Source organism: Physeter macrocephalus, chromosome 19, assembly GCF_002837175.3.
Source record: "Physeter macrocephalus isolate SW-GA chromosome 19, ASM283717v5, whole genome shotgun sequence".
In the NCBI taxonomy this organism is placed as follows: domain Eukaryota; kingdom Metazoa; phylum Chordata; class Mammalia; order Artiodactyla; family Physeteridae; genus Physeter; species Physeter macrocephalus.
The window spans coordinates 84075084-84090898 of record NC_041232.1 but is presented as its reverse complement, the minus strand read 5'-3'; the positions used below and the strand labels follow the sequence as shown (position 1 = coordinate 84090898).

The 15815-nt window shown below is 43.0% G+C and overlaps 1 protein-coding gene across 2 annotated transcripts in view; it reads left to right on the top strand.

Moving 5' to 3' along the window:
* Positions 1-4618: 4618 nt before the first annotated feature.
* CYB5A (cytochrome b5 type A) overlaps positions 4619-15815 on the top strand; it is a 30565-nt gene continuing 19368 nt past the window's right edge. For both annotated transcript variants that reach the window (XM_055080530.1, XM_007116216.4), the window contains exon 1: positions 4619-4882. In XM_055080530.1, coding sequence (XP_054936505.1) covers positions 4754-4882 — 129 coding nt within the window. In that variant the 5' untranslated portion in view covers positions 4619-4753. The remainder of the gene's footprint in view (positions 4883-15815) is intronic.

Genomic DNA, 15815 nt, shown 5'->3' with positions numbered 1-15815 from the left:
TACTTTACCTGAGGAACTTTAGGAGTAGAGTTGGTTTTCTAAATGTTTATTAAAATTTCTTTGCTGGAGGGGAGGTCAGGAAGAGTTTATAAATTCTTATGTCCCTTGAATTTCTCAGGTTTGTTTGTTTCTAAATTTGCCTAAATTTACTTCACCTTGGAGCACCTTCCACGTAGGATGTTTCCTTATACCTGTGTTTTAGAATAAGGAAGTCTTGATTGATAATAGCACATGCTAAAATCTATTGATTGCTTTCTATGTGCCAGACCCTGTGCTAAGCATTTTATAAGCAGTGGCTTAGATGAGTTAACTGATTAGGTCATAGTCATGCATTTGATAAGTTACTAATCCAGGGATAGGACCAGGTCACTGGCACCAAAGTTTTGTTTTAACCACTTACGGAGTTATTTGGAACTGGGACTGAAATCTGAAACAGTCTTGACATTGGATTATAGAGGTAGCCATGCACTCAAAAGACTTCATTGCTCTGCCAGAGTCACGGGGAGGTTCAGCAGACCTGGGAACTGTTAGGAAAATAGTATACATAATCTGGTTTACTATTTTTTAAAAAATATTTATTTATTTGGCTGCGTTGGCCCTTAGTTGCGGCACGTGGGATCTTCATTGATGCATGCAGGATCTTTTGTTGTGGCACTAGGGCTTCTCTCTAGTTGTGGCATGTGGGTTTTTCTCTCTCTAGTTGTGGCGCTAGGGCTTAGTTGCCCCGTGGCAAGTGGGATCTTAGTTCCCCGACCAGGGATTGAACCTGCATCCCCTGCATTGGAAGGCAGATTCTTTACCACTGGACCACCAGGGAAGTCCCTGGTTTACTATTTTTAAAAGTTATAACACTAAATGCATGCATTTGGAAAGAGGAAAAGTCTCAATTCAATTATCTAAACTCTCACCCCAAGAGACTAGGGAAAAAAAAAAAAAAAGAAAGAAACCCAAAGCAAGCAGAAAGAAGGACTCAGTAAAGAGCAGAAATCAGTGACATTTTAAAAAAAAAGGAAAAACAATAGAGAAAATCAGAGACAAAAAGCTAGCTCTTTGAAAAAATCAATAAAACTGACAAACCTCTAGCAAGGCTGACAACAATAACAACAAGAAGAGTGGTCAAATTACTACTACCAGGAATTAAACAGAGGATATCATTGCAGACGTTGCAGACATCAAAAGATAATAAGGGACAACTATGAACAACTCTATACATAGATTTGACAATTCAGATGAAGTGGACCAATTCCTCGAAAAGTACAGGCTACCACAACTCACCCAGTATGAAACAGATCTGAAGAGTCTTATAACGGTTATGGAAATTAAACTCATAGTTTAAAACTTCCTGAAAAATACATCTGCCAGCCCATATGATTTCACTGGAGAATTCTACCAAGCTTTTAAAGAAGAGTAACACCAATTCTACACATTCTTTTCCAGAAAAATAGAGGAAAAGGGAATACTTCACAACTCATTCTGTGAAGCCAGTATTACTCTGATAGCCAAGCCAGACAAATACAATGCATAAAATGAAAACTACACACCAATATCTCTCATAAATATAGATAGAAAATCTCTTAATATAATTCAGCAATACATAAAAAGAATTACATATCTTTTCAGCAGGTGGTGTTGGGAAAGCTGGACAGCCGCATGTAAAGCAATGCAGTTAGAACACCCCCTCACACCATACACAAAAGTGAACTCAAAACGGCTTAAAGACTTGAATATAAACCATGACATCATAATACTCCTAGAAGGGAACATAGGCAAAACATTCTCTGACATAAATCATAGCAATGTTTTCTTAGGTTAGTCTCCCAAGGCAACAGAAATAAAAGCAAAAATAAACAAATAGGACCTAATCAAACTTATAAACTTTTGCATAGCAAAGGAAACCATAAACAAAATGAAAAGACAACCCACAGAATGGGAGAAAATATTTGCAAACAATGTGACCAGCAAGGGATTAATTTCCAAAGTATACAAACAGCTCATACAACTCAATAACAAAAAAGCAAACAACCCAATCAAAAAATGGGCAGGGGCTTCCCTGGTGGCGCAGTGGTTGAGAATCCGCCTGCCGATGCAGGGGACGCGGGTTCGTGCCCCGGTCCGGGAAGATCCCACATGCCGCGGAGCGGCTGGGCCCGTGAGCTATGGCCGCTGAGCCTGCGCGTCCGGAGCCTGTGCTCCGCAACGGGAGAGGCCACAACAGTAAGAGGCCCGCGTAACACAAAAAAAAAATTAAAAAAAATAAAAAAATGGGCAGAAGACCTAAATAGATACTTCTTCAACGTAGAGATGGATAATAAGCACATGAAAAGATCCTTAACATTTCTAATTATTAGAGAAATGCAAATCAGAACTACAATGAGCTATCAACCTCACACAGGTCAGAAACAATACAAATAAGTCTACAAATAATAAATGCTGGAGAGGGTGTGGAGAAAATGGAACCCTCCTACACCGTGGGAATGTAAATTGATGCAGCCACTATGGAGAAAAGTATGGAGGTTCCTTAAAATAACTAGAGTTACCATATGATCTTGCAGTCCTGCTGGGCATATATCCAGAGAAAACTCTAATTCAAAAAGAGACATACACCCCAATCAATATTCATAGCAGCACTACTTACAATAGCCAAGACATGGAAGCAACCTAAATGTCCATTGACAGATGAATGAATAAAGAAGATGTGGTATATGTGTATATATATATACGCACACATATGTACAATGGAATACTACTCAGCTGTAAAATAGAATGAAATTATGACACAGCAATATGGATGGACCTAGAGATTAACAAATGAAGTAAGTCACAGAAAGACAAATACCATATGATATCATCTATATATGGACTCTAAAATATGATACAAATGAACATATTTACAAAACAGAAGCAGACCCACAGACATAGAAAACAAATTTATGGTTACCAAAGGGGAAAGGGGGTGGGATAAATTAGGAGTTTGGGATTAGCAGATACAAACTATTGTATATAAAATAGATAAACAACAAGGTCCTACTGTATAACACAGGGAACTATATTCAATATCTTGTAATACACTATAACGGAAAAGAATATGAAAAAAGATATATATGGATGTATAACTGAATCACTTTGCTGTACATCAGAAACTAACACAACATTGTATGGACTCTAAAATATGATACAAATGAACATATTTACAAAACAGAAGCAGACTCACAGACATAGAAAACAAATTTATGGTTACCAAAGGGGAAAGGGGGTGGGATAAATTAGGAGTTTGGGATTAGCAGATACAAACTATTGTATATAAAATAGATAAACAACAAGGTCCTACTGTATAACACAGGGAACTATATTCAATATCTTGTAATACACTATAACGGAAAAGAATATGAAAAAAGATATATATGGATATCTTGTAATACACTATAATGGAAAAGAATATGAAAAAAGATATATATGGATGTATAACTGAATCACTTTGCTGTACATCAGAAACTAACACAACATTGTATATTAACTATACTTCAATTTTTTTAAAAAGCAAATTAAAAAAAGAATTATACATCGTAAGCAAGTGGGGTTTATTTCAGAGATGCAAAGCTAGTGCAGTATTTGAAAATCAATGTATTCCATCATATGAAAAGGCTAAAGACTATTTGGAATGTTTGGAAAAATGTCTCTTCCATGGCCTTGCATTCCTATGGAAGAGGTAAGCAGGGGGACAGGAAGCTAACATTCATCAGCAGCTAGTGTGGAAGAACTGTGCTTAGTTTCTGGGAGGATGACCTACGTGTGTAACCTATTGTGTAGTTCTTCTTGGAATTAAATACCATTGCCGAAAAAGACCTTAATAAATATCAGACGACTTTCTAATATGCTGGAATTCTCTCCCCCGCCTTTTTAAAATAGAACATTTGTAAATCTTCCAGTGGGTGCCCAGCTGGGGAGGTACTGTTCCAGACTCTATTCCAAGAGCAATCAATTATTTAGGATTTACCTTACACAATATACTGTTGAGAATAGACAGGAGACACTAATACAAGTACTCGCCTAGTCAGGGTCAACAGCGAATAACTTCAGAGCGACATACGTCCTACGCACATTAGGACGTTTTTGCTTTTATAGAACAATTTCCCTGGGTTTGTTTATCCTGTGAGAATGGGGCAGTTCTGGGGATGGGACAGTCCACCCCGACACTCGCAGCGGAACGACTTTGTTACAAATTAACGCCCAGCTCTGCCTGATCTGACCTGATTGGGAAATCGCGGCGATTTTGATGTGGGGTCGCTGCCCTGCACAAGATGGACTCTGCGCCCGCCCCATCGGACCCTCCCTCGCCGGCCACCTCGCCTTGTCCGCCAGGAACACCCACACCCGAGAGCTCAAGCCCTGGCGCCAGATCTTCGCGCCACCGCCTTCTGCGCAGACGCAAAGGGAGCCCCGCCCTCCGCGTGCTCCTGCAGCTGTGATTGTGAAGGGCACCTTCTGCAGCCAATCAACACTCGCGCACTGGGCGCGGCCCGTTGGATTTGGTGGAGTGTCGGTCGAGGGCGGGACCCTTGAGTGACACGAATTCTGGCCAATCATCGGAGGCCTTGCTTCGGCCTCCCCCCACCCCCACCCCAGTGCCTGCCTCCCTGCCCAGGCGCTGAGCAGGGCTGTGGGGAATGTCCCGGGGCAAGTTCGCGGAGACGCCCGCTGAACTCCGCCCGGCTCCGCTGCTCGTTTTAGGGCCTGAGGCTCGCCGCGTTCCGAAATGGCAGAGGAATCCGACAAAGCCGTGAAGTACTATACCCTGGAAGAGATCCAGAAGCACAACCACAGCAAGAGCACCTGGCTGATCCTGCATTACAAGGTGTACGATGTGACCAAATTTTTGGAGGAGGTGAGTTGGTGGAGGCAGGATGCCGACCGGAGTTTGGGGGTTCCCTGTCGAGACTTGTCGTTCGCAGCGTGGTGGGATTGACCTGCCCGGCTCTATGTGCGCACCTGAGTGTGTTAACCAGTGCGTGCGCACCCGGCTTTGCACACCTGGGAGCGGCTCCCCGCGTCTGCATACTTGTGTGTGCACCCCGAGTCTGTACATCTGGGAGCGGACCCCGAGTTTGTACATCTGAGGCTGCGCACCCGCGTGTTCACACCTGGAGGTGCATAAGTCAGTGCCGCGGCCAGGTGAGCCAGTTTAGCAGCCCTTGTAGGGCAGAAACTGTCTCCCGAGACCCTGCGCGGGCATGTAGGAGAGCACCACTTCGCACTTCGTGGGAAACGAAGTCTCGTCTGGAGCTGTCTTCCTAAGAGAGAGCGCAACTGCGGAAGGATTTTTGAAGATCCTTTTTATCCTTGAGTGTGCATAGACCAGGTCTTCATCTAGGACAGGGGTCGTCCCACTTATTATTCCTGGAGTGGATTCCTAATTGGAGCCGGTTGGAGACCACCCACCTTGAGAGCTGTGGGATCTCACAAGAGGGGACCTTGAGTTCGGAGGTCCAGGTGTGGTCTGCGCCGGCTCTCCCCCTGGCATCCACAAGCCCACCCCACCATCCACGCCCACCCACCCGCTGTTCACCTAGAAGGCGCCCAGTGATATTTAAGGTATCCAGTGACGACTTCGGTGAGGTACAGTGCTGGACTCCTGCGAGTGAGCATGGCGGTATGTGTGTGGCTTTGATGAGCAAGGGAGAGGGACGGGGAAGTGAAAAACGCCAGTGCGACTTCATCCTTAAGCAGCTTTGGGAATCGTAAAGTAACTTTGCTCAACTTTGAGGAAAACATTCCTTTGATAAGATTCTTTGCGTTGATTATAATTTTTGCAATAAAGTCTAAGGAGTTTTTCTTTGCTGCCTCTGGCTGTGTTATATCACTGTGGGGGAGTTTCAGTCATAAATCTTAATGTAACACTTACTCTCCTTCATTTCCCCAGACAATAGACAGGAATGCTTAGTGATGGGAATTTTGTACATAGTTCGTGAGGAAAATGAGGATAGAGGCCTGGTCTGAGCTGGATCACAATTTATATCAAAGGACATTGATTTTGTAGAGAATGTTTAAAAAAATTTTTTTTAAAGGTTGAAGTTGATGGTTATTAGTAAGATATATTACTGTTAAATTGTCCTCAGGTGATGTGCCAGAAGATAAAATAGTGTCCTGATCTGGTTAAGGGTGTTTTATAGTAGGGGTCGGATCTGATCTATCCTGTTCCTTCTGCTGAGCTACAGAGCTTATTTGCTATTAGAGATTCTTGAACTAATAATCCTGCATCATAACATCAGGTCTAATTGATACCAGATGTCTGATTAAAACTGTTCCTTCCCCCTTCCCATGGTATATGTAATTGTAGAATTTTAAGATCCATTTTGTGCTTTCTTTATTTGTGTCTATAAAAAAGAATAGCATTTATAAAATAATAGGATATTTTACGTTATGAAGCTTTGCCATTTTTTTCTTTCTTTTTTGTGGGGTCTGTCCTATTCATTGTGTTGTACAGGGGGCCTCCATCGTCTCCCCCCACCAGATGCTAGTATCACCCCCTCCCCCCGGTGTGACAACCAAAAATGTCTCCAACTATTGCCAAATGTCCCCTTGGGGACAACAAAGTCACTGTTAGTCAAGAATCACTGCCCTAAGATATATTTTGCATAACTTTTATGGGTACATTTCTCAGGAGATAAGGAAGAGAAGATTATTAAGCTTTACTATAAACCATTTACATTTCATTCTTATGAGGCAGAAAAGGAATTGCACAAGGTTTTCTAAGCGAAACGGGAATAGATGCAAACCAGCTGTTCAGTGGGTGAATTAGCTGACAGCAAATTCCTTTATATTTCACTCAGTTTTCAATACTCTTTCTTTAAAAGTAGCTTGGGGAGAACATCTCTCAAGAAAAATGCGATGAGTTTATCACTAATATTTGATAACTAATACTTATAGCAGGAAAACTCAAAACTACTGTTTATATTGAGATACATAAAAACAAGTTTACAGCGGTTCCTATAAACTAAACTTTTCTTAATTGCTTCTTGGTAGAAACTCCCCAGAATAGCCTATCTGTGACTTGAGTTTGCGACACCACTGCTCTCTGGTACTCACTCAACGCCCTTCCTTTTGATCAGTGATCCTGTATCTGCTGAGTTCTTATAGTGGAGACTGTGGAACTCGAGAGGAAGAGATATCAGTTCTATTCTCAGAAGTTTCCGTTTGAGGAAGCAGGAATAACACAGAAAACAATGCAGTGGGCAGGGATTATTACACACAAAGCTGTGCTGTATCAAACAGAGTCTAGTTCAGCGGTGGGGAGTGGACCCGGAGTGGCTGTGTGAGGCGTCAGACATCGACTCTGGTGAGTAGGGCCTAACATCAGCGGTGACAGACCGGAGCTGGTCTGGATTAAGGTAGAACAGGACAGTGGCTGACATTGTGAAATGGGACTGATCAGAAGGATGAAGGTATGCAGCGAGGAGGAGGCTCACGCAACCTGTTCTAGCTGGTCATCGGTGGTGCCAGCCTTCCCAGAACATCTGATTCTACTTTTAGGGGACATATGTTCTATTTACTGTTTTCACTATCTGTTTTCACTTTTTGTGACCATCTCTGATTAATGCAGTGTCCTAGGCTTTGGCTTCCTGCCCCAGCTTCGCCATCCTAGGATTCTCTGCCAGTGGCTTCCTGCATCTTCAACACACTTCTCCTTCAGAGACCCGCAGGGCGCTCTGCCAGAATTGTCACTTCTTCCTAGATTCCTCCTGTTCCATTACTTTATTAGCGCAGTGCTATTTATCTCATCCCTTCTTTTGAAACAGAGAAAGGAGCCCAGAAGATCTGTTTCTCCCCCCGTGCCCTGCCCCCTTTCTTCCATCATTTAAAAGCTCCAGAAATTCATGAAGCCTTTGCGTGTTAACTAAAGAATATTCTACTTTACCTAACTTACCCAAATATGAAAGAAGTTTTTTGTTTGTTTTTTGCCTTCCTACCTCTAAATAGTGAACTTTCATTATGGGCTAGATCTCCGTATATATCATAGATTTATATGCATGTCTGTATTCATGTTGAGAATACAATATATACTGTGATGGGTGGAAGGGGGTCCTAGTCTGTGCCTACGCTCTCTATGCCTCATATGCCTTATTTGACGTAAAATGGGAGGATGACAATAGTGCCAACTTTGAGGGGTTATGATAAGAAACAAAATAATGCTGGTTAAACATATAACACAAAGGCAGGTGTATGGTCTTCACAGTAAATGCAAACTCCTATACCTGTACAGGTCAGTGTGGGGTGTGGCTTTCTTTCTGTAGCATCATATGGAGCTGAGTGCTAACATGAGATTTTAGGTGAAGGTGTAAATCTGGCAGGTGATGTTGAAACAGGAGAGCATTATAAAAATTATACCCTCTGGTCAAGAACACAAGTGAAGTTTCTAAGTTGTGCAGTGAGCTCCACCTCCTGAAATAATAGCCTTATAAAGCTGTTTTGTTTTCCAGAGAAGGGTAGACACCTGAGAGGGAAGAGTGGCTCCTTATTGCCGGCAATCTCAATAGCAGCAGGTGTTCAGTTACTATCTGATACTGATCTATGAGATTATGAGCCTTGTTGCTTACGTATTTTTTGAAAATTTATTTATTTTATTTATTTATTTTTGGCTGCGTTGGGTCTTTGTTGCTGCGCGCGGGCTTTCTCTAGTTGCGGCGAGCGGGGGCTACTCTTCGTTGCGGTGCGCGGGCTTCTCATTGCGGTGGCTTATCTTGTTGCGAAGCACGGGCTCTAGGCGTGCGGGCTTCAGTAGTTGTGGCATGTGGGCTCAGTAGTTGTGGCTCGTGGGCTCTAGAGTGCAGGTTCACTAATTGTGGCGCATGGGCTTAGTTGCCTTGCGGCATGTGGGATCTTCCCGTACCAGGGATCGAACCTGTTTCCCCTGCATTGGTAGGCGGATTCTTAACCACTCTGCCACTAGGGAAGTCCCTGCCTACGTATTTTGAAGTAGGTGGGTTTTGTTTTTCAATTCTGAGTTACAGTTTTTGAACTTATATTTGTGAATTTGAGTCTTGTCATTTCTGATTATATCATTAGCAAGGTTAAGGATTGTAGAACTTTGAATGAAAATGCAGGCATTTGGGGCCAGGGAGAAAAATGGTTTGCTTTTCCCTTTCTGTGATTTGGGCAGTAGCATTTATTCAGGTTTTGAGTGCTGTGGAATATGAGAAGAAAATATCACATAATTGATGGCAGTAATATTAACTTGCTTTCAGTTCAAGTCTTTATGTGTTTAATTTGTGAAATAGACACCTTCCTGAAAAATATTATAAAGCATAATATTTTGTATCAAGTTGTCCTCCTCCTTTACATGATCAAAATGGAAACTTGTTTCTGTAGAACTTTTTCTGGTGATCTTGGAATTCTGATGCTCTGTATCTGCATCTTAGATGTTCTTTAACGGCATTCTGCCTTACAAAGCTGTTGGCTTCTGACTCACTTTTGCCTTTTGAGTCTTAGGCAGTATTCTCTATAGCAGGTTTTGTTTTAGGGACTTACTTTTTGTTGTTTTCCTTGAACATGGCCGCCTGCTTTGCAGAGACAAGTGGTTCCAAGCCTGGGGGACCTCAGTGCCCTGGGGAACCAGGAAGAGAGTGTGGGTGCTTGAAACTCAGTGTCCTTAATTTTGAAAAACACAGAGGACCCTACATCTTTACTGTTGGTAGGACTGTCATATTTAGTGCTAAAATCCCAAATGCCTTTGCTTTTTTCAAGGAAGTTTGATAATATCCTGAATCTTATACTACTAAAAAGCTGCAGTTGCAAATGTCTTTGATGAGTGTGAAATGGAAACGTTATTATTATTTAACATACATAGTTTGGTAAATAAAACTCAGAAAATAAGAAATCCATAGGAGGAAAATATAAAGGGATCCTTGGTGGTAAAGGTGGTTCAGGCATCTTGGGTAAATAGGCATCAGAGCCTCATCTCACAATGGTGAATGTGAGAATTTATATGTTGAGGAAATCCAGGAGCTGTGAGCACATTTAAAGTTGTGACACTGGATGAGATGGCCGAGGGAAAGTGGAAAACACTAACTCTGTGACTAGGGCAGGGGACCTAAGATAACTAGTACAGCTTTAAAAGAAAACAGACATCCAGTTGGTACACAGCTGCTGTTATTTGCTTTGGGATTCCGCCCCCCAACCCCGCAACACCCATATCCAGAGTTCTCCATAGCAACCATGGAGAAAGCAAAGGGAAGTTGTGAAAGAATAAAAAGAAAAACTTTGGAAGGTCAAAGGGCTAAAATGTGCTTTTCTTTCCATCTGCTGTAGTTTTACTGTGTTGCCTTCTAGAAGGTGGAGAAAACAGCCATTCCAGTTGCCCATGGGGAGTTTTTAAGTAGAGAAAGCTCTGGAGGAGTCTTCAAGGATGCCATTTGTTCCTAACACAGATGACATCTGGATGATTTTAAGAATCTGTATTATTTCATTCAAGAAAGAGATTGTTGGGCATGCGTGCAGAGGTTCAATGTTGTTTTCTAAAGGCCTCTTAAATAACTGGCCTGGAAGGGCTTGTTCTGAATGGAAATCTGATGAGGTTGCTGCTCTGATAAACTTCTGTGGATTTAGCTAATCCCCTGCCCTCGCCTTCCCACCCCCTCGCTGATTTCCGTCCTGCCCTCTGAGTTGTGGGTGGTACCGTGTCTCCTTGTCCGCCAACGTCCCCTTCTCACTTACACGTGGTTCCTGGGGGACTCGGGAAGGCTCTCTCCCTCCTTCCTTCACACTGTCATCCGTCTTCACCTTCCTTTCTCGTGGCTCTAGTTGTTAGACTATCTTCCTCTTTAGAGCTCGTGCCCTGACGTAGTCTTCAGGATTTCAGTGGTTCCATCACATTGGTTGTTGATTTATGAGTTTTCAGTTCAGGTAGTGTATGTTGTTATTATGTTAAAGAATGTAATTTCTAGAAGAACATAAGAAACTTCATTTTGTAGAAACAGACTGTCATTTCTCTGCTTAGTCCCTTTCCATGGCTTCCCAATGCATTTAGAATAAAATGCCATCTCTCTCCTGGTGTAATAAACTCTGCGTGATCTGGCCCCTTCCTTCCTCTCCCACCTCAGCTGGTAACACTGTCGCCTTGCCCTCCACACCTTTCTGTGTCCCTAACAAGTCGGGCTTGTTTCTGCCTTAAGACCTTTGTGCAGTTTCCCTTCTGCCTGGTGTGCCCTCCTTTCACCACCCTCTTCGGGTCGCCGCCCAATGTCTTTTACCAGAAAAGGGGATATTCTGTCTCATCCTGCAGCGTCCGAGGCCCCGGGGCCCAGTGTTTTCCACTTTCCCTCAGCCGTCTCATCCAGTTGTCACGACTTTAAATGTGCTGACAACTCCTGGATTTCTATCTGCAGGTCACAAAGATGTCTCTCCTACACTCAGGATTCTTGTATCCGCAGCTCACTTTGCATCTCCACTCAGATCTCTAACATGCCTCTCAGACCCAACATGTTAAAGACTGAACTGACCTTCCCTCACACATCTTGCTGCCACCTTCCCTATCTCAGTGATGACACTTCCATCCATTTGCTCAGGTCGAAACCCTGGGGTCATGTCTGATCCTTCTCTCTCTCTCACACCCACACTGAATCCCCCAGAACATTCTGTGGGGTCAACTTTATAAAGGAGTCAGAATTCGACTAATCTTTCCCCTTCTACGCCGTCTCCCTGCTCCAAGCACCATCACCTCCAGCCTGGCGGCCCTCACCCCGACTGTGTACTTTTGGTAGTAGAGTGCTATTTTAAGATGTCAGATCCTATCACTTTCCTGTTTAAACCCTTCAGTGGCTATGACACCACCCAGTTTAAGACTTTGGATATAGCTGCAGTAATCGAGAAAGCGTGGTCCTGGCAAAGAGACATATACGTAGATCAATGGAACAGAGTAGAGAAACCAGAAATAGACCCATGCAAATACTTCTGACTTTTGACAGAGATGCAAAAGCAATTTGATGGAGGAAGGACAGCCTTTTCAACAAATGGTTCTGGAACAATTGGACAACAGTAGTCAAAAATATAAATCTTGACCCAAACCTCACACTTTATATAAAAATTAACCCCAAGTAGATCATAGATCTAAATATAAAATTTTGAAGAGACTTAGGATTAGTCAGAGTTCTTAGACACAACAGCAAAAGCATGATCCATATAAGAAAAAAGTGGATAAATTGGACTTCATAAAAATTAAAAACAGTTTTTTAAAAGATCCTGTTAATAGAATGAAATGACGGGGCCATTGACTAGGAGAAAACTTTTTCTAATCTCATATCTGACAAAGGACTTATATCCAGAATATATAAAGAATTTTGTAATCTCAACACTAAGGAAACAAATAATCCAAATAGAAAATGGGAAAAAGACTTGAATAGACATTTCCTCCAAGAAGATATATGAATGGCAAATGAATACATGAAAAGATGTCCAACATCATTAGCTGCTAAGGAAGTGCAAATTAAAACCACAGTGAGATACTATAACATACTTGTTAGAATAAAAAATACTGGTAACTCAAATTCTGGTGAGGATGTAGAAATGCTGAATTGGTCATGCATTGCTGGTGAGAATGCAGAATGGTACAGACACTCTGGAAATCAATCTACCTGTTTTAAAAAGCTAAACATAGACTTACTTTATGACCCAGCAGTAGCACTCCTTGACATTTGTCCTAGAGAAATGAAAATTTATGTCCACATAAAAGCCTGTACGCAAATCCCAGCAACTAGAACAATGCTGGCACAGAGAGAGGACTCAATATTGATTGATTGAATGAATAAAAGTTTATAAGTATAAACAATATTGGACAATTGATACAGAGTGGCTGTTGGGCTGGCAGCTTTATTTGTAAAGCCCCGAACTGGAAACAACTCACATGTTCCTCAGTGGGTCCCTGGTTAGACTGGTGCATGCGTAGAGGGAAGACAACTCAGCAGTAAAGGGAATAAAGCAACCTGACTGGGTGTCAAGGGTATTACGCTAAGTGAAAGAAGACAGTCTCAAAAGATTGCACACAGTGTGCTTCCATTTCTGTGACATTCTCAGAACGACAAGGTCACAGAAGTGAAGAGCAGATGATAGGTGGCGGGGGAGGGGGACTGCAGGGGTGGGGGGAGCGCCTTTGTGGTGGCCGAATGGTCCTGTGCTCTGTGACTCTACATGTGGGAAAGTGCCACAGACCAGGACGCAGAGATAGGCCAGACACACACACAAGCGCGCACAACAACTCTAAGTCAGTCTAGGGACTCCTATTTAAGATATTTGCTGGTTTTGACGATGCATTACAGTGATGGAAAATGTTGCCCATTGAAGGAATCTGAGTGATGGGCACATGGCACCTCTCTGCAGCTATTTTCAACACAAAGAGTTAAAACAAAAAACACGTCCATCGGCTCCCTTTTTTTCGTGGTTGAAGCCAAGCCTGTAAGGCAGCTACAAGGTCCCACCGCCTTCTGGCACGTCCTGCGTCATGCATGCTGATGCCCTTGCTTTTTTAAGAACGTGCCAGAAACCCTTCCACCATAACCCCTTGCACTGGAAGGTTATCCCCCAGATAGCAGCATGCTCACTCCTTCACTTTCTCAACGAGGCCTCTCCTGACACCCCATTTACAACTGGACATCCCCCCAGCCCCCTGCATTCTGGACCCCACCACCCTGCTCTGGTTTTTCTTTTTCCTATAGCACATGTCACCTTCTAACATACCGTGTAACCTATTTCTCATGTTTACTGCTTATCTGTCTCCCTCCACTGGAATGTAGACTCTGTGAATGCAGGAGTTTTTTTCTGCTTTATTCCCCGGTATATCCCAGCAACTGGAAGAATGCTGGCACATAGAAAAGACTCAATAAGTAGTTATTTATTGAATGAATAAGTGAAAGTTTTCAAGTGTAAAATATTAGAAAATCGATACAGAATGGCTATTGGGCCAGCGTGGATAATTTCCTGACAGCTTGTTATATTTCTCTCTTGCATGCAGTTGCCTGTTTTAGCCAAATGTTTTTATTCTCAACACTAGATATAAAAGGAAAAATAGGCCTAATGATTTGGTATTGAGGAGGACTGGTTCCACCCTCAATCCTCCTTTTCAGTCTCAACTGTAGCCTGTCCTGTCCTCTCATCTTTTGGCCATTCCAACTCAAGATGGATCCTAGCGTAGATAGAGGAATAGCCCCTCTTAGATCATAACCCATCTTCCACTGGGCCCTCAATTTTGGTGGCTTTGCTTGTTCTTATGAGGAGCATTGTGTTGAGCCTGGGTCACAAGGCAAGTGGTGTGTGTTCTAACTCTCCTGGCCTCGGTGTCCCCTGCTCTTGTCCCTCGGAGGCAGACCTGTCCCTGCCTTCCTCTACCCCAGGGTCCTTGCTTCTCAGTCTGGGACTTACTCTTCCCTTCAGAGATCCCAGGAGTTGTTACGTCTGCAGTGAACTCACTTATTTTACCTAATGAGATAAGTTTAGTGATGGTAGAATTAAAAATATTGGTCAGGGCACACTGACTAAATGCAAAATTATCTTTGATTCATGGTAAATTTTGGGCCAAACATTTACTGTCTCAACTCTAAAAGTAACCATGGGGCTTCCCTGGTGGTGCAGTGTTTGAGAATCTGCCTGCCAATGCAGGGGACACGGGTTCGAAACCTGGTCCGGGAAGATCCCACATGCCTTGGAGCACCTAATCCCATGCTCCACAACTACTGAGCCTGCGCTCTAGAGCACGTGAGCCACAACCACTAAAGCCCGTGCACCTAGAGCCCGTGCTCTGCAACAAGACAAGCCATCGCAATGAGAAGCCCTCGCACCGCAAAGAAGAGTAGCCCCTGCTCGCCACAATTAGAGAAAAGCCCGCGCACAGCAACGAAGACCCAACGCAGCCAAAAATTAATTAATTAATTAATTGAAAAAAAGAAAGAAAATAAGACAGTCTTTTACTCTGAGGAAGGCAGTGATGGATAGTGACAGAGATTTTTTTTTTAGGTGAAGAGGAGTTTGGATAATGGAGTTCATGTCATTGGCCTCTGTGTTCTCAGTAATATTAACAGCTAATATTTACTAAGCATTCACCATGGCAGTGGCCTAAACAACTCTTATATATTAATTCATTTAATCCTCACAACCACTTCATAAGATAGGTACTGTGGTTATTCCCATTTTGCAGTGAAGGAAGCAGAGTCACTGAGGAGTGAAATAACTTCATTAAGTTCCCACAGGTAATAGACGATAGAACTTATATTTCTACCTGTGACGTAGGAAAGGAGTGAGGTGATTTGCCAAGATTAAAGGAGGAAGTGGTAGAAAAGAAGGGAAAAAGGGAAACTGGGGACTTGAAGTACATTAGGAAAGTTTAAAAGAGTCAAAGTGAAAAGTATGCTACTGAGAATGCGATTCAAGTTAGACTTCTTTGGGGACTTCCCTGGTGGCACAGTGGTTAAGAATCTACCTGCCAATGCAGGGGACATGGGTTTGATCCCTGGTCCAGGAAGATCCCACATGCCACGGAGCAACTAAGCCCGTGCACCACAACTACTGAATCTGTGCTCTTGCGCCTGAGAACCATAACTACTGAGCCCATGTGCCACAACTACTGAAGCCCGCGCACCTAGAGCCTGTGCTCTGCAACAAGAGAAACCACCGCAGTGAGAAGCCCATGCACCACAACAAAGAGTAGCCCCCGCTCACCGCAACTAGACAAAGCCCATGCACGCAACGAAGACCCAACGCAGCCAAAAATAAATTAATTAAATAAAAAAAGAAAAATGTTCTTCTAAAAAAAAAAAAAGACCTCTTCCAGGCCGGCC